The sequence below is a fragment of the Hoplias malabaricus genome, chromosome 10 (genome assembly GCF_029633855.1).
Source record: "Hoplias malabaricus isolate fHopMal1 chromosome 10, fHopMal1.hap1, whole genome shotgun sequence".
NCBI lineage: Eukaryota > Metazoa > Chordata > Actinopteri > Characiformes > Erythrinidae > Hoplias > Hoplias malabaricus.
In genome coordinates, this window is record NC_089809.1 from 34,163,742 (window position 1) to 34,184,778 (window position 21,037).

Here is a 21,037-nt window from a genome sequence, read left to right on the forward strand (position 1 = left end):
ACCCCTCTAGCTCACCCAATACATTTGCACAGGCATTCAAGGCCTGTGGATTTATTTAATACTTTCTGTTTTGATGAAGACATATGTACGTTTGTAAAAACATACAGCTTCATTAAGATTCACTTAATTATACATAAGTAAAAAAAGCACTAAATCTGGGACATGAATGTTCTGTATTTGTCTGTTGCTTGTGTGTGATTACAGGCGAGCGGTGCGAAGACAGGGGGCGTGTGTATGAAGCTTCCTGTGCTAATCAGTGTCCTCGGAGCTGTGCTGATCTGTGGGAGCATGTGCAGTGTCTGCAGGGAGCCTGTCACCCAGGTGCTGCCAAAACTATAGCAAAGTTACAGCAGAGCTACAGGGGTTTTAAAAAAGTCAAATGGAATTCTGTTTATGCTTATATTTGTGTGAAATAAAATTATTGGCCTTTTTACAAAAGTAAAAATAATGTGTTGTCATGGTGTGGGTGTTGGGGTGGTCAAGGAGTGAGGACCAGGGACGGAGGTAGGTGCAGGAGACTAGACACAAGGGCTAAACACAGAACAAGCTTACTAAATATAAAGCAAGGCGCTAAACAAGGAACAGAGAAACTACACACACACACTGGACAGACAAATGTGCTAAACTCTAGAACCACGTAGAAGTACCTTGGACAAAGACTGACAGCAGACAATGTCCCACAATTAGGGACCACAGACACGGGCTTTAAAAGGACACCACAGACAAGAAACACCTGGGAACTAATCAAGACACGTGAGAATAGAAACACGAGGGAAGAGTAATCACATGACAGGGGTAACAGTCATATTACAAGAAACCAAAACAAACACAGAGCCATGTGCTCCTTTAGCATGTGACAGAAAAGAAAACAAATACACTAAATAGGGCAGAAGTATGACATTTTATACTAACTTTGCTTGATGAACAAACTTGATCAGACTGAATCATGGTATTATGATTGGTCATATTATGATAAGAATTGTCATTGTGAGTTCAGAAATTTGCTGCTACGTGGCACAAACCCCTCAGAAGCAAAATTGTGGTGCTTCATCTTTTCACTCTGTACTGTGTTAATATGTACTAAAATGAAAGTTTCCTTTTTGTTTGTGTGTGTGTGTGTTTGTGTGTGTGTGTGTATACGGCTGCATGCAGGTTGTCGGTGTCCTGATGGCTGGTTGCTGCAGGACAGCGAATGTGTCAGAGTGGAAGCATGTCGCTGTGGACTTCCTACAGAGAATGGAACACTTGAGCTTGTACCTGGACACAATGTCACAGTGGACTGCAACACTTGGTGAAAACACACCTTACACTTACACACACACACACACACACACACAGACACACAGAGGTGTTTTCACTGCCAACAATATCTTTTATTTTAAAATGTATTTTTTCATAGATACAAGGTTGTGATATGTCAGTTTTGCTATAGTGATGTGAGTGAGTGAGTAAATAAATAAATAAACAAATAGTAATAATATTAAGATTAAATAAACCTTTTAAATTTATTTGCAGCTTAAATTCATATTTGGTAAAAGTACCTGACCTCCTTGTCCTTTAACACCCATTATGTAATTGTCTCTGCAGTATGTGTGTGAATGCATCGCTGGTGTGTACTGCCCTGCCTTGCCCAGTGTATGGTCCATGGTCTTCCTGGAGTGAGTGCTCAGTGTCATGTGGCACAGGCCAGAGGACACGAAAACGTTCTTGCACTCACGCAGATGGAGGCCCACCCTGTGCAGAGACCACTCAGAACCAGACCTGTACTCAGCCGACATGCCCAGGTCTGCTATACGTGTAATCCCTACTCCGAATATACTCTGACTTTCACATTTTTTTAAAGGCTTTTCATATTAATATTTTTGGTTAATTTATTTAAAATAATAACTTACTGTACATACTGTATAATGTAGATTTAAGAATTTTTAGAGTTTATTTGTTGTTTTATATATTCTGGGAGCCACTATATGTTAAAAGAAATTGTTTGTCTGTCTCAAAGCTTGATAACTGCTTTTAAAATGTGAGGGTCTTAATATGGTTTAAGTGTAATTACCTAGGAGAGGTGTTTCGTTTTGAAAAGATGTACATTGTCTAAGCGCAGTTTTATTCTGATGATATTGTGTGTGCTATTAGCTGGTTGTATCGTGAGTGAGTGGTCCTCCTGGAGTGAGTGCAGCACTTCCTGTGGTGGAGGAGTGTCAGTGCGCAGTAAGAGTATTCTGCAGGAGCCTGAGCCTGGGGGACTGGCCTGTCCATCTCCTATAGAGCAGCACACTGCCTGCAATACCAACAGTTGTCTGCCTGGTGAGGAGAGTTTCATGTTTTCCAGCAGGACCATTGATCTAGATTTGTAGCTTATAAAAATGTAATTGAAATGTACAAATGCAGGTTTTTTCTAATTGTTTTGACACAGAGCACATCTACATAAATTTGTGCAGAAGTTTTCAGTGCTTACCGAAAGTACACACAATTTATATTTTTGACGTCCATTTTTCCATTATTTGTCTGCAGTGCCAATCTCCCACAGCACAATAAAGTGTCTGCCCTCCTCTAAATCACAGCATGGGCTGCAAAATCACTGCCCATAAACACCCTGCCCTCTTCATCTCACATTTATGACGGACCTGCTGCATTTTTTATGGAAGTTTCCATCACTGGAATACACCTCATTTCTAACATTCAAGCTTTCTCAGAAAAGATGAATGAAAATCTTTTTATTAAAACCATGCCAGAACACAATTTTATATTAAATCATTAAACCATCTGTGTATATTAAATCGTTTTTTCAAAAAGGATGGCAAATAATTGAAATAATATCCTGTAATATCCTGTCATTTTAATTTTATTCTTAAAATCAGATATTTCTAATTTGTCACTTCAAATCTATGCATAGTATTGCAGTCTAAAGGCCAGCTGTTTGCACACTGCATGGTTCTATTATAGAATCTGTGAGTGTACCTCAGTCATACACAGCTTGAAAATAGCTGTATGCCTTCATCTACTTTGATAGATTAAGTGGTTGCTTACGAGAGACTTGTAGAAGAATCAGAGAGCAGCAAACAAACAAAAGTGAAAACATAGTGGAAAGTTCCCCTCGAATGAAAAAATCTTTCAGTAAAACAAATGCCCTAAATGTTAATTGTTAAATTGTTAAATTGTTAATTGTAAAGCCCTAATTTGTAATTACAGTATTAAACATTTACTTTGTCCCTGATTGGCCTAACTGTATAAACACTGCCTATGAAACTGAACTCTGACCTTCAAACTGGAGTAAAGCTGAGCTGTATTAAATGCAATCTCTGTCCTGGAGTCGAAAGGGCATGCAGCTGCTATAATCCAAAGAAGAGCCAGGGATCACTATCTCTAGCAAATGAATCTGTCAAGCGTACACATGGCCACTTAGCAAATTGAGTGGTCCGTGCTCTCGTCCAGGCTCACTTACATACACTACTCTGCACTGGCTAGTGCCTCATGACCTGGAAATATGTGGTGGCACACCACACTCGTCTCAGATGAAGCGTGATCTTCCTTTATTCACCCAAATGGCTGTAGTACTCTTGGGCACTTGCCACTCTTGGGTGAGAGAACTGTTTGTATTAGAATTTTGGCCCATGGAGAAAGCTAACTGCCATGTTTGCCATTCTTAGTTGTATGTCTTGGGTGTGCCAATGCATGGAATTATTGATACTGCAATGCAAAACATCATATTATGAACTGTGGGAAATTGACAGTGTATTTAATATGATATTTTATGCAGTTGCATGATTTGAACACAAGACTTGGCAAGCATGTAAAACCAGTTGGCAACGCAGACCATTGTGTTTATAAGATGTACCACCTCTTACCCATTTGTAGATTATGCAACAACAAACATACAGGACGGTCATAACATAAAAGAAACTACATCTCTTGGCTTCTGCATTCATTGTCCAATTTATCTGCTGCTTATCATATACATTTGTAGGTTTACATATACAGACTGTAATCCAACTCACATATTGCACACATTGTTCATTGACCCAGACCCCCACAGGTCCATCACAGTGTAGATACTTGGGTAGTGAATCATACTCAGCACTGCAGTGAACACAGGCATGGTTGTGGTGTATTAGTGTGTGTTGCACTAGTATGAGTAGATCAGACACAGCAGTGCTAGACATGACACGCTTAGTCATACTGCCCATAACAAACCATTCAATCATTCATTGTCTCAAACTACTCAAACTACTGGTGGGTCCAGGGCCTACCCGGAATCAACAGGCACAAGGCGGGAACCCACTTTAGACAGGTCCCATACTAAACTCTTTTTCATTTATTTGTTGATGCTTTATTCTTATGTCAGTGATGATAAACGCAAAATTGTGAGCTTGTCTGACAGCTACAGTGCAGTTAATAGTTCTTAGTCTTTCTTAAGAATAAAGCAGAAATTAAGTCTTAAACTACTGCCATGTTCATAAGCTGTAGTTTTGCAGCTGATAAGACATAATAGAACATGAATTGACAGGTCCATTTAGACCTGTCTTAGAGCAGCATGATAAAGTTAGAATTAAGCCTCTTTGAATTCATGTTTGCCTAAGAGCTGGTGCGATATTCATGACAAAGGCTCAGAGTTAGTGCTATTAAGCACACATTTTAAAACAGGAGCTTTCATGTTCATCACCGTAAGCTATAATTGCCGTCAGTTTTCTTAATCAAAATTCCTACTCATAAGTGGCTTTGAGGATATGAATTGCTTTGGTGTGACTATTGTTCTATCCGTTCTTGTCTCCGTCTTGTTCTGCCAGAGTGTCCTATGGGTCAGGTGTTCAGTATGTGTGCTGGCTCGTGCCCGTTTTCCTGCCAGGATCTGTGGCCCGAGAGTGAGTGTGTGCCAGGAACCTGCAGCCCAGGCTGCTCCTGCCCTCCTGCTACAGTGAGTCAACATGAACACTTCACTACAATTCTATGGCAGTGCTGGATAGATAAACTTTTTTCAGATAAAATCACATTATTTTTCAAATATATAACACTGTCTGTCATGCCAGTAGATAATATGTAATTTATCATTAATGTTTCATGATAAATGTATGTCTGGAACACTTCACTGAAGAGCAGTGTTTTAAAGCTACATGACACCTATTTAGAGGCCTGTTTATGAATTAAATACTTGAAATATCAGCTACCATTAAAGTGTGTAAAATGCAAATCCAAATACACAACAATGGAGAGGGTTGTCTGCCCCACTCCTCCTCTGATGCGAGTTGCCAGCTTGAGGACACTGAACCTACATGTAAAAGCAAAAGACAATATTAAGAACTTTGGACCTAAACAGCTGAGCACAATGCCATAACCAGCTTATTGACACAGAAAAGTGTATGCCTCTTTACAAGGTTTTTCATCTTCATGTTTGAAATTTTATTCATCCATCCATTATCCACCGCTAATCCGGGTCCGTGTCGCGGGGGGAGCAGTCAGAGCAAAGAAACCCAGACCTCCCTCTCCCCAGCCACTGTCTCCAGCTCCTCCGGGGGTATACTGAGGCATTCCCAAGCCAGTCGAGACTCACCAGGAAGGCGTCCAGGAGGCATCCGGACCAGATGCCCGAACCACCTCAACTGGCTCCTCTCGACGTGGAGGAGCAGCGGCTCCACTCCGAGTCCCTCCCGGATGTCCGAGCTCCTAACCCTGTCTCTAAGGGAGAGTCCAGACACCCTGTGGAGAAAACTAATTTCAGCCGCTTGTACCCGCGATCTCGTTCTTTCGGTCACTACCCAAAGCTCATGACCATAGGTGAGGGTTGGGACGTAGATCGAACGGTAAATCAAGAGCTTTGCTTTTCTGCTCAGCTCTCTCTTCACCACAACGGACCGGTACAGAGCCCGCATTACTGCTGACGCTGCACCGATCCGCCTGTCAATCTCCCGCTCCATCTTTCCCTCACTCGTGAACAAGACCCCGAGGTATTTAAACTCCTCCACTTGAGGAAGGATCTCACTTCCAACCTGGAGAGAGCACTCCACCCTTTTCTGACTGAGTACCATGGACTCGGACTTGGAGGTGCTGATCCTCATCCCTATCGCTTCACACTCGGCTGCAAACTGGTCCAGCAAGAGCTGGAGGTCCCGGCTCGATGAAGCCAACAAAACCACATCATCTGCAAAAAGCAGCTTCGGCTGTTGCTGAGTGTGGATACAGTACTGGGGAATGTGTATTGGGAGGGTCACAGGCCCAACAGACCTCAGCTCGGACACTTCTCAGAGAACATACTGACTGTAGCACTGCTGTCAGAGATGCCAACGCTTCAACTTGTTCAACTTGTAACAAAATTGATACGTGTGTGTCTCTGATGAGACATCCTGGACATTTAATGATTTATTATAGTAAATATATATTGCTGCTTTAATGAATGAAGTACAAAAAAAACATGTGGTTGAGAACTATCTAGTGTGAAAGAGGTCAGTGCTTCTCCAGGAATGACCTCACCCAGTGCTGTCTTTATAAAGACCCTTGTGGCATTCACACGCAAAATCTTTGCTCCCAGATGAGCACACAGCAGTTCAAATAATTGTTCTCCTATGCTCTCAGGTCATGTTTAATGGGACGTGCGTGCCACATTCGGAGTGCCCTTGCTCTCCTCTGTCTCTGCTGCTGATGTTCCCCAACATCACACTGAATGCCCTACAAGAGGATCTTCCCCCTGGGAGCGTTGTACCACACCTCTGCAATGCCTGGTAATAACTCAAGCCTCTTTCTTCTTGTAGTCAGGCACTCCCTCGTTCACTCAATCTGTCTTGCTCCTACCCTTCTTTCCCACTGAGGGCAGGATATTGCTGAAAGCATATTGATTTTGAATAGGTAATATATGTCATATGTGCACTGGAGGGATGTCAAGGGACAAAGGTGAACAAGAATGAGAGTGTAGAGTCAATAGTAGGTACAAAATGTTTTTTCCACCCACAAAGTGCATTGGGTTAAAGCAGGCATGACTGGGAGCGAGGAATATCTGGAATGGTAAAATGCCTCTCTCAGTTACAGCTTGGTGACATGCATCTAGCAATGATTAAAGGTGTTGCTTTGACATAGTGGCTACATCGGGAATTATAGTTTACAAAAACAAACAATATTTTATACACAGTACTGTGAAATGGCAGGGATTTTCTCCCTGAAATAAAATAAAGCAACAGTACAAGTTATTCCTCAGGTGTTTCTTTTGGTCCATTAACATCAATTAACGTCATGTGGGTCTGAAATGATATGAATCTGTGTTGAAGACATTACTGAAAAAATGGAAATGGACCAAACAATAACATTTGCCCTACAACACTGTGAGTGGACTATTTGAATCTAAATTTGTAATTGGGGTTAATTAAACTGGGTGAAAAGAGCAAGTACCTTTGGGGGTGTATACATTTGGGGTGGAGGGGGTGGGGGGTGAACTCACCCCTGCACATTCCTTGCAGTAGAAGTTGTTAAAAGAACAAAAAATACCAGAATTAGATGTTGAGATTTTTAAATGTTTTTTTGGCTGTTGGCCATTTTTGCTGAAAAAAGTAAACCCATAACATGGTCTAATAGGAGTAGGTACAGTAGGAAGATTTGTGCGTGCTTGTATTTTATGTACCTGTTACTCACCTTATCTTTGTACCTTATTCTTGTATTTATACAGTGTGTGTGAAAATGGAGTTTTCAACTGCACCGAGGACCCTTGTGATGGTAAGTTTTTGTCCTGTGGAACAGATTCCTGTGGATCCTGTTAAATCTGCAGTATTTATTGAGAATGCACAGTCTTTACTGTTATTAAACAAGCATTGATCAGTTGAGATTTGTGATTGTGTGAATATGCGATGGCTGGTAATAGTGCTGGACGATATGAGCGCAAATCAATATCATGATTAATTGTACATTTTATCACGATTGGGATTAATAAACACTTATTTTGTTTTTGCTTTTTTTACCCTCATCATTCAGTGATGAGGCTTGTACTATAATTATGCTCCAGTATTAAATATGGGATATTTTTTCTAATGTTGTTGGGAGCTTGTTCCTCTCTTGTTTTTGAGCACTGTTTATATTTGGTGTCTGATTGTGCTTTGGTCGCAGTGCTTACATTTGACTTCTTTTTGTTCAGTGTCGTCTTAATTAAAGTCAAAGCAAAACATATCCAAACCACAGACACTGTATTTTTCTTTGCTACCAGCTGCTCGAGTCGCTCGGTCGGCCTCAGCGTTCAGGATCCTTCCATGTAGCAGAATCACATGACTAAAGCTTGGTAGCGTGGTTTTAAAGGGACAGTACATTAACACAATAAAAATAATTGATATAATCGATATAGACAAAATTATGTCGATTAGAAATTCTGAATGTCGATGTCGATTAAATTTCGATTAATTGCCCAGCTCTAGCTGGTAATGATATTGCTGTACTATGTGTGTGTGTGTGTGTTTGTGTGTCAGTGGACTGCGAATGGAGCAGCTGGTCAGAATGGAGCTCATGTTCAGTATCCTGTGGCTCTGGACAGCAAAGCTCTAGCCGATCTGTGTTGCAGACCAGGCTGTATGGGGGCCGTGATTGTGTGGGTCCCAGCCACAGGAGCAGAGTGTGTACACAGCCTGACTGCGGTAAGACTCACACTAATGGTGCACACTGGGCCTAAAACCATCCTCATGCTGTAATGAGTTCCCTACCTGTTCTTACCCATATACCCTATGGATAAAGATACTTTTTAGATAACTTTTACTATGGTCCAAAAATCACTGCCTTTTATTTATTCTTCATAAAACTTATTGGTTTCTTTAGTTATAGTTTTATTGTTTTTCTACGTGTGACAACTGGCATTGGCATTCCTCTTTTGATTTTTAGTTCCTCTGTTGTCAGAGAGGTTTTCTTTGCCACTGTCACCCTTAGCCTGCTCAAAAAAGAGCTTGGACCTGGATATTCCCTTAAGTTATTAAAAAAAATGCTACACAAATACATTTGAATTGCTAATACACTCCTTGTAAACTTTTTCTGAATTTAACACAAGGCAGTGGCACAAAAGCAGGTGTAGAATCCATTGGGCATAGAATTCAGTATCATACACCAGAGGCTAAAAAGACATTTGAAATGTTTTAATATAGATCAAATACATTTACTTTTCACTTTTGAAGTATGAAGCATTTTAAACATTCTTGATGCTGTGTAACATTTTCAGTCATTAAAATTTTTGTAGTATTTGCATGCATGTCTGCTTTAAATCATCTCTAGATTGCTTATAACATTGCACATGCTGTAAATAGTAGTTATACTCTGTTATTTAATGATAAGTTACAACAACGAACTCAAGTAGTGAACGAATGAGACGTGAGGCAAACAATGCTGAAACAACTGTGCTGTAGAGAGCCTGAGGATGTGTGGAAGTTAGGTGGGCTACAGCAGGGTTTACCTACACACACACACACAAACACACACACCACTTTATTTTGTGAATACAGTGTAGTGATGTACTTGTACGTTTTAAAAATATTATTTATTTTTTATTCATTAATTCATTCTGGATTAATAAAATGTTATTGAACATTTTTATTACAAGGGACATGTATATTGTAACCTGTTCACTGAGTTGCATTTTCCTTTGCTACAGCGTGTCCAGAGGGAGAGCGCCGGAGACGAATTGTGTCGGATGTGGAGCGAGTGTGTGAGAGGAGGTGCATAGACATGTACAGAGCTGAACCGCTGAACTGCACCTCAGCAAACACCATCTCGGAGGGCTGTGTGTGTGAGGACGGACGCTATCGCAATGCAGACGGTCACTGTGTGATCCCTGCTCTTTGTCAGTGTGAGGAGATGGACGGTACACTGAGAGAGGTACACGCACGTACCCACCCACACACACACACACACACACACAAATTTCAATTCCAATAAGTGAGTTATTGGCAAGTTGGTGTGTTCTCCCCGTGTCCGCGTGGGTTTCCTTCGGGTGCTCCGGTTTCCTCCCACAGTCCAAAAACACACGTTAGTAGGTGGATTGGCGACTCAAAAGTGTCCGTAGGTGTGAGTGTGTGAGTGAATGTGTGTGTGTGTCTGCGTTGCCCTGTGAAGGACTGGCCCCCCTCCAGGGTGTATTCCCGCCTTGTGCCCAATGATTCCAGGTAGGCTCTGGACCCACCGCGACCCTGAACTGGATAAGCGCTTACAGATAATGAATGAATGAATGAGTTATTGGCAGGTTGGTTTCACCCTCCCAGTATGAGACCAAAAACATATATGTGCAAATATGTACTCACACAGACAATCATACAACTGCCGTTCACCCCAGAGACACATGCTCTTTCACAAAACACAGTTTTTTTTTCATTGTTCGCCTTTATCAAATCATTGTGTTGCCAGCTACATTGTGTATTTATCTCTAAAAGGGCCTAATTATTGGACCTGATGGATTACCCTCCCGGGCCCTTCTAAGGAATGCCACTATGATAATTACTCTCATCAATTATGTATAAAAGTGTTGAAAGGCATTAGAGTGCTATCTAAATGGACTACAGTGCCCATTTAAGATTGCGTGTCTTGAATGCTCTGTTAGGGGAGCATTTAGTATCAGCTATTGTTGATGAAGCTGTTGGAACTCATAAGGTGCCATATTATATAAATGAAAATGGCTTTTTAGGAACTCTCATGCAGCATTAATTCAAGATACAGTGTAGGTTTAGAACAGCACTGTGGTGACCCTGCCTCTTTATTTGCTATTAAACTGGAAGAATTGCTCCTCTGAACTGAATAAATGTTTCTGGCTGCTTCATTACATAATAGTAGTTTATACAAAATAGAAGTCCCGACCATCAATAGTAAGATGTTTTCCCTACATTTCCCATGTGTTTTGGTTTTGTTAACATGCCCAATCTCAATATTTTAAATGGTTATTGGGTAATTACTGAGTAATAGCACGAAAACAGATGAAATATGATGTTTTATTAAGCAAAAATTAGGGGGGGGGGGTATTTTTGGAGCTAAAACTAGGATGTGTGGGTGGGAAATAGAATTCCCAGAGACACAGAGAAAGCAAATTAATTAAACTAACATTTCAAATAGGACAGTAAAGTGGAATAATTTTGATAGAGGTTTTATTTTATCATATAATATTTTTGTTTGGTACATTCTGACAAGTGCAGATAAATTGAATTGGCCATAACTGTGTGTATAGCTGTGTTTCTTTCTTTATGTGTTAAACTCAGGCACAAGATTGGTTTTGCATTCAATGCTATTATTCTTATAATATCCACATATGGATAAATGTAATTGCTGTGAGGTGTTATAAAAATATAAAGAATACATAGAAGTAATACAAAAGACAGCAATCGTTTTGTATGTGTGGTTTTGTTTCTGTATGTGGGTCTCTGTGTGTCTTCCAGCCTGCATCTGAGTGGGAAGAAGATTGCCAAACCTGTCGCTGTGTTAACGGCCTGAAGCAGTGTAAATCCAGCTGCCCTCCACTTGTGTGTGAACAGGTGAGCGTCATGCCTTGACTTACAATGACTTCATAATATATGCGTTATTGTATGGCTGTATTATATTTATTTTTTTTTCATAGTGATTTATTATGAAATAATTTCTTCATGATTCCCCACCATATATAGTTTTGTTGTTAGTGGCACACTGTGCAACCGTATTTTCTAAAAACACCGCAGTTGAAGTCGTACAGCAGGTGTTGCATCAGAGTAACTCTGGCCCCTGGTGAGTAGCAGATGCTGGTGGATAGAGTGACTCATTGTCCAGGCGAAGTCTCTGGTCAGACAATGTGTCCCAGATGGCAGCTGAGTGACTGTGTCACCCCTCACTGCTCTGAGAGAGGGAGCAGATCTCTTGTTTTGTGTCCAAGCAGTGTGATCCACTAAACATCCACTTAAATTCACTTTAGAGTTAAAGAGAGCTAAGGGCTGTATAGCTCTCAGCTTTCAGCACAGGCTGAGGTAAAGCCATTTTAAAAGGGACAGTTCCCTTTACAATATTACTGCTGTGTCTGATCCACCTAATCAATGTCACTGCAGTGCTGAGAATGACCCACCACCTGAATAGTATCTTCCCTATGGTTGTCCTGTGAGGGCCATTGAAAACAGGATCGGTGGATGATTAAGATTTTGTTTTTTGTAGTATGGGTGGAACCTTAGGTGTATCTTATAAACTGGCAGTTCATTTTCTCATGTACTGTAGTCTTGCAGGCCAAGTGCTTAACAAAAGAAACAGCTTTGGACACCAAACATGCCTTCGCTAAGAATGTCTCTGGGATAAAGGAAGAACGGTGTTGATTTAACTTTAAGTTACAGTTAAACAGAGGATTTGATACTGCATTCCCAATTTAAAATAAAAATCTTCTCCCAGGCCACTCTTTTTGGACAGTACTGCTAGGGTTTTATTTAGTCTTCCTAGCAGTCCTCCTAGCATTAAACTTTAAATGATTCTCTGGGCCTTTTTAGCCCAATCCTCGTGCCACCCCCGGGGGCAGGACCACTAGAGACCACCATGGGAGTTGTAGTGTGGCGGGCGTTGGTGCCCGATGGCTCTTCCTGCTGTCAGTGGCCATCTCTTGGGAGATGAATCACGGATAGCAGTGTGCTATTCTGAGGTGCTCATTGCTGACTGTGATCCTCTGCTCTTTTCCTCTGCTCTGTTCCCAGGGCGAAGTCAAGGTGCTGGAGGCTGGACAGTGTTGCCCCGTCTGCAGGAAAGAATACACAGGTAGGAATGAGCAGATGATGGACAAAGTCTTACATCAACTTACACATGCACTGTTATTAGTGCTCCTGCGCAGCCTCCCAAGAATTCTCCAAGCTTGTCAGCAGTTCTTGAATCCTCAAGTGCAATGGACAGTTTCTTGCACTGTATTAATTCTGGTGTGTGTGTGTGCGTGAGTGTGTTTAAAGAATTGTTACTCCTGACCTGCCAATTCTTTCATATAAACTAAGAGAAGCAACTGGGAGAAACTGGAAGAGTCAACAGAAAAGTTATAAGTGCAAGGAGTGCAGTACATTAACCAAGAGAAATTTGAGCTCCTCAGCAGATCCTCAGCAGTTACAAATGTTAACATTACTTTTCCAATGTAGAAACATATGCAAAAATAAGAAGGATATAGTCCAGATGCTGCTTTTCCAGTATTCGTTGCTGGAATGGTGTTGTACAGCTATTTGAGGAGAAAAGCACAGAATTTATTTGATTGTGACAAACCTCAAATATCCCAGATTTGCTTTTTTAAAAATAGAACATATGCTCACTCACGTTATAACACAAGTAGATGCATAAAGCTTAAAATAAAACAAATTAGCTCAAACAAATGAAATAAATAAATAAATGAAATAAAAAAATGAGTAGCCAGCTAAATCATATAGTGGAATTATAATTCCTTTATGTTTCCTCTTGGTCTCTTTTTCTAGTAAAACTCATGGTTTTAAGTGGTGTCTGTTGGTAGACATCTTAAATTAGTTTTTATTTAATTAGATTAGATATGTGTACACAATCTGGCTACAGTTAGCAGGTGCTACCACTGGCCCTCATTCATCAGTAACCCTCAGAAACCTTTTTTACCTTCTTCCTCCAGAAGAGCCACAGACCCAGTGTCACCGCCACACGGAGGTCAGGAACATCACCAAGGGTGACTGCCGCCTGGACAATGTAGAAGTCAGCTTCTGCAGGGGGCGCTGTTTGTCTGGAACAGATGTTATTTTGGAGGTAATCTGCCCCAAGACCTATATAAGAAGATCCCAGTGAGGGACTATGTAAATCTAAGTTTCTCTTTGTGGTTGTGTGGTTTCAGATGAGTTTACAGGTCTATAATAAACTGCTGCATCAACACTCATTAAACATGAACTCAGTATTAAGGTCATGCTTAAGAGTCTCCTACACAGACTGGCAGCTGCTGTGAAGGTTATAATCGAGGGATATATTAAGCATACTCTTTCTGGGTCAGTTTTTTTTTCACTGCATAGTCACAGGTCAGTAATGCCAGTGGGACAACTGATCTAAGATATGCTCTACTGTTAGGAGAGGTTGGGTTAGTAAAAGCCCAAGGATTTTATTTACAAAAAGTTCTGGTCCAAGACCAGGGGCCTCATTTATTGAAAGATCACATGCATAGATTTGATCGTGAAAGCATCACGAGTGGAAATTTACACATAAGTATTGATTTATAATATGAGTTTGTGTAAACCCAACAAAGCGCTGATTATATGAGAAGTGGAAGTGGAAGAGGAGGTTAAGTGGCGTAAGACACAAAGAAAACTGAGTAAATGACAATTTCTGCTCCTTGTCCCTCTCTGCGGTGTGTCTAGTGTTGGTGTAAACAGTGGCTCATTATCATTTGAAAAAGTTGTTTTGAACAGTGGTGCTATTGTTCTGTTGTGCTACTCACAAATAAAACATCTAGCTTTTTTTTTTTTCATTCACAACGAAATTGTGCATCCTCATTTAACTCATCTGCAGCAAAACTGGGCAGCTATCCCAGTTCCCAGAGAGCAGCTAAGGGTTAGGTGCCTTACCAAAGGGAACCCCAGCTGTGGATGTAGGAGGCAGCACTCTTCATTTTCTCACTTCACACTCACTTTCCGGTTAAGGGGATCATACCAGTGTCTTTCTGGTCCTAAGCCCAGTTCTCCAACCATTAGGCCATGGTTGCCACCAAAAAGAAAGAGATTCACAACCATTAGGCCAGGTTGATGCATGGAGGTTCCATTTAATAGTGTGTGTGTTTGTGTGTGTGTGTGTGTGTGTGTATATATTAGTCATCCATTTAAACATAGTGACCTTTATCTGAGTGACATACATTACATGCCTCCCTCATCTTTCCTTCATCCACTCATCAAATTTTGAGAAGCCTATGTTTTCAATCTGTTTGGTGCCACTGTTTAAAAATATGTCTCTGCTCACAAAGTCTCTCAAGTTTCCATGGAGACGAGAATCAGAGAACTAGGGTAGGTCCATCCTGCCTTGTTTTAGCACCTATTTATTCTCCTCTTGTTCTTTTATCGCCATTCTTAAACCTCCCAAAATCCTTAGCTGGACCACATTTATGCTGCCTTTGACCACATAGTGACATACCCCTGGCATTGCCTTAAATTATTCTGCAGTCCTCCTCGAGCAGAGAGCAGGTTCATTGTTAGGAAAATAAATGTAGCTTGAAGATAATACCATTTGGATTGTTGATGATTCTACTTTTCTCCTTCCATATGCATTTACTCCACCACTCCCCCATCCCATTCCTTTTGCACTCATCCTTTTCTTCATTCTTTCCTCTGTGGCTTATTCTTGCTCTCTTTCAAATCTGTCTTTCACTCCTTAAACTGCCTTTTTAAAATCTTTTGTTTTCTCCCTCTGTGTTCATCTCTACACTTTACAGCATGACCTCCCTTTGCCTTGTCTTCTACTCCAATGTTCACTTTCATATTTTTTTTTTATCTCTCACTTTGTCTCTTGTCAGGAGCCCTACCTGCAGGCTGTATGTGACTGCTGCAGTTATAGGCTGGACCCCGAGAGTCCCGTACGCTTCTTGAGTCTGCACTGTGCCAATGGAGAGAGTGAACCCGTGGTGCTGCCCGTCATACACAGCTGCGAGTGTACCAGTTGCCAGGGTGGGTAAAGGGGCTGAAGGGGGCACAGACATACACCCAGTTAACCGTGACCCTGACTATGCCTCTGCTTGTAGGGCATAATACAAAGTTAAAACTCACAAACGTCTCCATGCAGCTTGAGATGGCTTATTGCTTTTAAGAAAATGATGGATGTTTTTAAATGAATGAGTATTTTGAAAAAAATCTGAAATATAATTTGTATGTTACTGTTGCCCAGCAACCATGGACTGCTGAAAGAAGGGAGGAATGTGCAGTAACCCATTATTTCCTGAATATTTTAACTTTCTGTCATACTATAATTTGTTCCTTTAAATAGTATAATTTTTGCTAACCAAATTAAATCATATTAGACACAAGCATTCTAATATGGGGTTATTGCAAAGCCAACGGTGTGCCAGGTTTGTTTTCCACTCTATTGTGGAATTTGTAATAGCTTCCTGATAGCTTCACTACATAGGATTGAAATATTGGCTTACCCACACAAACTTGTCAGGAACGCGAGGCGGACGTTTTATTTATACAAAGGAAATATAACAAAACAGATACAGACAGAGACTTTGACAAAAAGACAGAGGCGTAGACAAAGGGAGCTAAACAAACTAAACTAGAATACGGAGAGCTAGAGCAAATGGGACAAACACACTAGAGAGTTAAACCGAGTCTTAAACAGAGGACTAAACAGAGAACAAAACTAAACGAGGATCAACAGAGACAGACAGACTTGGGAGCAACATGACAATGAAAAACGAAACGAGTAATAGCAGAGACAGACAGACTAGAAGGGCTAAACAACATGACCTAGGGATTGAAACGAGAAACAGCAGAGACAGACAGACTAGAGGGCTAAACAACATGACCTGGGGAATTAAACGACAGCATGAAACGACAGAGACAGAGACCGGACTGAGCGACATGACAAAGCAACAATGGAAGCAAAACAAAAGTGGACTAAACAAAGAACAGCAGAGATGGACAGACTAGACTAAAAAACATGACCTGGGAAACGAACAGCGGAAACGAAACGATGACAAAGGAAACAACACAACGACAGTGGAATACAAATGGAGGACCAAGGAAACAAACAGAGGGAAACAACAACTGGAAATGAAACAAATGTTAGTAGAGACAGACAGACTAGACCAAGCAACACAATGACTGAGAAACGAATGACCAACCACAGGAAGTAAGACATTGGGACTTAAATACCTAACATAGACAACAAGAAATCATAAGTCTGTTGTGTACATGTAATGTCTAAAGTGTCTAGTTTGCCTTAGATAGCAATAAACCCAGGGTGAATATTAAATGGCTCACTACAATATGTTATGTAAGTTACAAAATTATGGTTCCTACATCCAATCAGAGTGCTGTTCAAGTACAGAAATGTGCACAAGTTTCATGCCCTTGTCCTGTCATGTCTGTTTTCCCCGCCATGTGCTCTCTTGACACATGGCTCTGTTTGTTATTGTCCATGTCTCCGCCCATGTCTCTATTTGACACTGTTTATATTATTAATTTATTCAGATTTGCAGGGATAGTGCACATTAATAAACATTTCTCTGAATGTGCCAGTAAAACCAGATCGGCTAATTAATGATTTCTTGTTTGATTCTTGTTCTTTAATTTATTTTTGTTGTCTTCTTCTTCATCTTTTTTCTTCTTCTTCTTCTTCCCCTCTGGATTTTTTGTCCACTAAGTCAACCTACATTATTTGAAATATTGGCACCAAAACAATGCTACAACATAGTCACAAAATGGCAACCAGACATCAACTTCTAAAAACCTGCAGAAGTGATGTAGCTTAGGGTGACCAGACGTCCTCTTTAATCCGGACATGTCCTGTTTTTTAGACTTAAAAAAATGTCCGGGCGGAATTTCACAAACGTCCGGGATTTTGTTTTTCTAGAGCTTACATAGAACTTCGTGACAACGGACACCTGGAAAAGATAATGAAGGGGCAGGATATAATTAAAACACTGACGATGAGGAGGAACAAAGGCGGGACATGGGCGGAGACATGGACAATAACAAACAGAGCCATGTGTCAAGAGAGCACATGGCGGGGAAAACAGACATGACAGGACAAGGGCATGAAACTTGTGCACATTTCTGTATTTGAACAGCACTCTGATTGGATGTAGGAACCATAATTTTGTAACTTACATAACATATTGTAGTGAGCCATTTAATATTCACCCTGGGTTTATTGCTATCTAAGGCAAACTAGACACTTTAGACATTACATGTACACAACAGACTTGTGATTTCTTGTTACGACAGCATTATCTTAATGATTATCACACAGTCTAAACCAGGGGTCCTCTAAGATAAATTCTAAATGGCAGCTTTTGATGAGAACATGTCAACAAATGGTTCTCCTCTTGAGTGATGTCATCGTGATGGCTATAATTGTTTTTCAGACTCTATTACTGGACCAAAAGAACCAAGATTAGATCCCTCTCTGACTGATGTCCAATTATTCAGTACCACTAAACACACATTTCAAGCGTTTAGTTTCCATTAATCATTCATTCATTGATTGTCTGTAACCACTTATCCAATTCAGTGGGTCGCAGAGGGTCCGGTGCCTACCCGGAATCACTTGGCACAAGGTGGGAACACACCCTGTAGGGGGCGCTAGTACAAACCAGGGCAACACACATTAGTTTCCAATATTTTTTATTGCAATTTTGCAGAGAATCACAAAGTAGGTAATGGATTTCAAAGTCTCTGATAATAAAGAGGAGTTGCTTGGCCTGTCAACTAGCTGGTCAACCGATGTAGCATGACAGGCAAAGATTATTCCATTAACAGGACAAATGGCATTACTGACATGGCGCTATAATATAGAATTTCATTTTTGTGTGAATATATCCAGCATTTCACAGCCAGGGCAAAATTCACATAGTGAATACTGAGCAACATTCGGCCCAAAGAGCCCAAAACTTTTAACATTTTACTAAATTTATGGTTGCTGTACTCTCACCATGATTTGTCCTGCAATGATTTTACTGCCAACATGTAAATGGCACACAGCATTTCCAGTGTTCAACAACATGCAAAACAACTAAAACGATCCCACTAAAGATTTCATATCAGCCACACTCTGTATCTCCACCATTAGACTGAATCAGAATAGAGCTACAGTATCCAGGATATTCATGTTCTGTTGTCGTGACAACAACTCTGCTCTCCATCACCGGAGAGCGTTCTTTGTGTTTCTTGTCTCGGCATTTAGATGAAACTCAACTACCCTCCCTGTAACGCATGTTTGCATTTCAAACATGCTTAATTGCATCAGGGTCTCCATCCCCCAGCAATTACGCATTAGGCCATTCATCAATGCGGCTGATTTCATTAGCTAATTGAATAGCTTTGCCTGTCACTTTGCGGGTCACATTTGTCATCATACAGTCTTACAGGGCCATGTTTCTTCTAATGCACTGTAGCAGCAGTATTCAAAATGAAGTAAGCCTCTAATGGAGGCTGGAAGGTACACTATCAAATAATGCTTTATCAGATGGTGCACACTGACTGTGTGACATGTTTTTTTTGATGATTCACTAATATTCTTCCTCTCTGGCTAATCCACCCGAGCAGCAGGTGTAGTCACAGACTGGTGTCTAGTTGGATGAATATAAAAGGTTGTTGTAGTCAGGTTGGCATCAAGCAATCTATATTTTAGCAGTGATAACAAATACATTTCCTTTGCCTTTGGGTTTATAGGTGTCTCCACAGTCACAGAGAGCAAGGCATAGTATGAGTGGAAATCACTGACAAGTTGGCCACAGAATGGACACATTTTCTGATAAGATCTTAGGTGGTACTCAGCATCTGACTGCTGTTGATTCCGTGTTCTCTGTTCTTTTTCCCACAGGAGGAGACCTGTCTAAACGCTGAGTTCTGTTGGAGGGATGGACAGCTTTGGAAAGAAAAACAAACCTTGTACCACCTCCAGTGTGTGTTTATGTAGCCTGTAGTCATTATATGACTGAATTACTTTTATAGAGTACTTTCTGAAGCTCTTGGATATTTCTGTATTCTGTACAGCTTTTAAATTATGACTTTTATGAAATAATCATTTTTTATTAGTGCTTTTTTTTATACGTGATTGAGCTTTATTAGACCCTGACCAAATCCCATGCTGTTCACTGTGTATTGTGACCAAAGATAAGTGTTTTTACTGAGTAATTACTTTAATATATTTGTTCTGCTGTTTTCAGTAAAAAAAAATGTAGGTTACTAGTGCTTTATGAAGGAGCCACACCTGGGGCTGAAAGATGTCCATGTGACTAGATTTATAACTAATGTGTTAATAATGAAAGGGAGCAAATGAAGGGAATTTAATGTGTATGTACTCTGTGTATGTATTGTATACTGTTTGTCTATGTGTATGTAGTTAGCCCTTTTACAGTGACTAAACATCCCAGAGATGATGGAGAAATGTAAGGATTATAATGAAGAAAAATAATCTGTAGCTGAAGTTTTTATTTAAAAAATGTAAACAAAAAATTTAATATAAAAGAATAGTTTTGGATTCTAATCTCTATTTGACACTGTTTATATTATTAATTTATTCAGATTTGCAGGGATAGTGCACATTAATAAACATTTCTCTGAATGTGCCAGTAAAACCAGATTGGCTAATTAATGATTTCTTGTTTGATTTTTGTTCTTTAATTTATTTTTGTTGTCTTCTTCTTCATCTTTTTTCTTCTTCTTCTTCTTCCCCTCTGGATTTTTTGTCCACTAAGTCAACCTACATTATTTGAAATATTGGCACCAAAACAATGCTACAACATAGTCACAAAATGGCAACCAGACATCAACTTCTAAAAACCTGCAGAAGTGATGTAGCTTAGGGTGACCAGACGTCCTCTTTAATCCGGACATGTCCTGTTTTTTAGACTTAAAAAAATGCCCGGGCACAATTTTACAAACGTCCGGGATTTTGTTTTTCTAGAGCTTACATAGAACTTCGAGAAGTTTCGTTCACAAACTAGTCCCGCCCTCCCCTACTCCGATTGGTTCGCTTGAGTGAGAAGGGGGCGTGGTGAAGTAGCCTAAAAATCTTCTGATTGGACGGTCTGACTGTAGAGCCACCGTTATTGGTCGATAACCCTCTCTGTAAACATTTAATTGGTCAGTCTGCACGTCAGTAGTCCTTGTTTACGTCAGGCAAAGCTTATGTACCTACCCTCATCTCGAGCAGCTATGCCGAAACGTAAAAGTTCTCGGATGAATTAAAAAAGAAATTCCCATGTTTTGTGTAGCAAATAAAGGTGTAAAGGACTTAAAATCACACATAGGTTCAGCTAAGCCCCCCCCCACCACCCTCTTTTTCAGCATTTCACATCTGGTCACCCTAATGTAGCTAGTAGCTACAAACATAACCTAGACTGTTGTAACAGTAAAGATTAATGCTCTGTGCACTTCATATACAGAATTCAAAAGAACAGTCCATT

The 21,037-nt window shown here is 40.4% G+C and overlaps 1 protein-coding gene across 1 annotated transcript in view; it reads left to right on the plus strand.

Moving 5' to 3' along the window:
• Positions 1–20,166, plus strand: part of sspo (SCO-spondin) — a 98,677-nt gene extending 78,511 nt beyond the window's left edge. Inside the window, exons 102-115 of the mRNA XM_066682558.1 lie at positions 205–321; positions 1,153–1,291; positions 1,588–1,784; positions 2,134–2,304; positions 4,785–4,912; positions 6,565–6,710; positions 7,646–7,692; positions 8,433–8,597; positions 9,599–9,822; positions 11,367–11,462; positions 12,630–12,690; positions 13,547–13,677; positions 15,422–15,572; positions 19,450–20,166. Coding sequence (XP_066538655.1) covers positions 205–321; positions 1,153–1,291; positions 1,588–1,784; positions 2,134–2,304; positions 4,785–4,912; positions 6,565–6,710; positions 7,646–7,692; positions 8,433–8,597; positions 9,599–9,822; positions 11,367–11,462; positions 12,630–12,690; positions 13,547–13,677; positions 15,422–15,572; positions 19,450–19,472 — 1,796 coding nt within the window. The 3' untranslated portion in view covers positions 19,473–20,166. The remainder of the gene's footprint in view (positions 1–204; positions 322–1,152; positions 1,292–1,587; positions 1,785–2,133; positions 2,305–4,784; positions 4,913–6,564; positions 6,711–7,645; positions 7,693–8,432; positions 8,598–9,598; positions 9,823–11,366; positions 11,463–12,629; positions 12,691–13,546; positions 13,678–15,421; positions 15,573–19,449) is intronic.
• Positions 20,167–21,037: the final 871 nt, after the last annotated feature.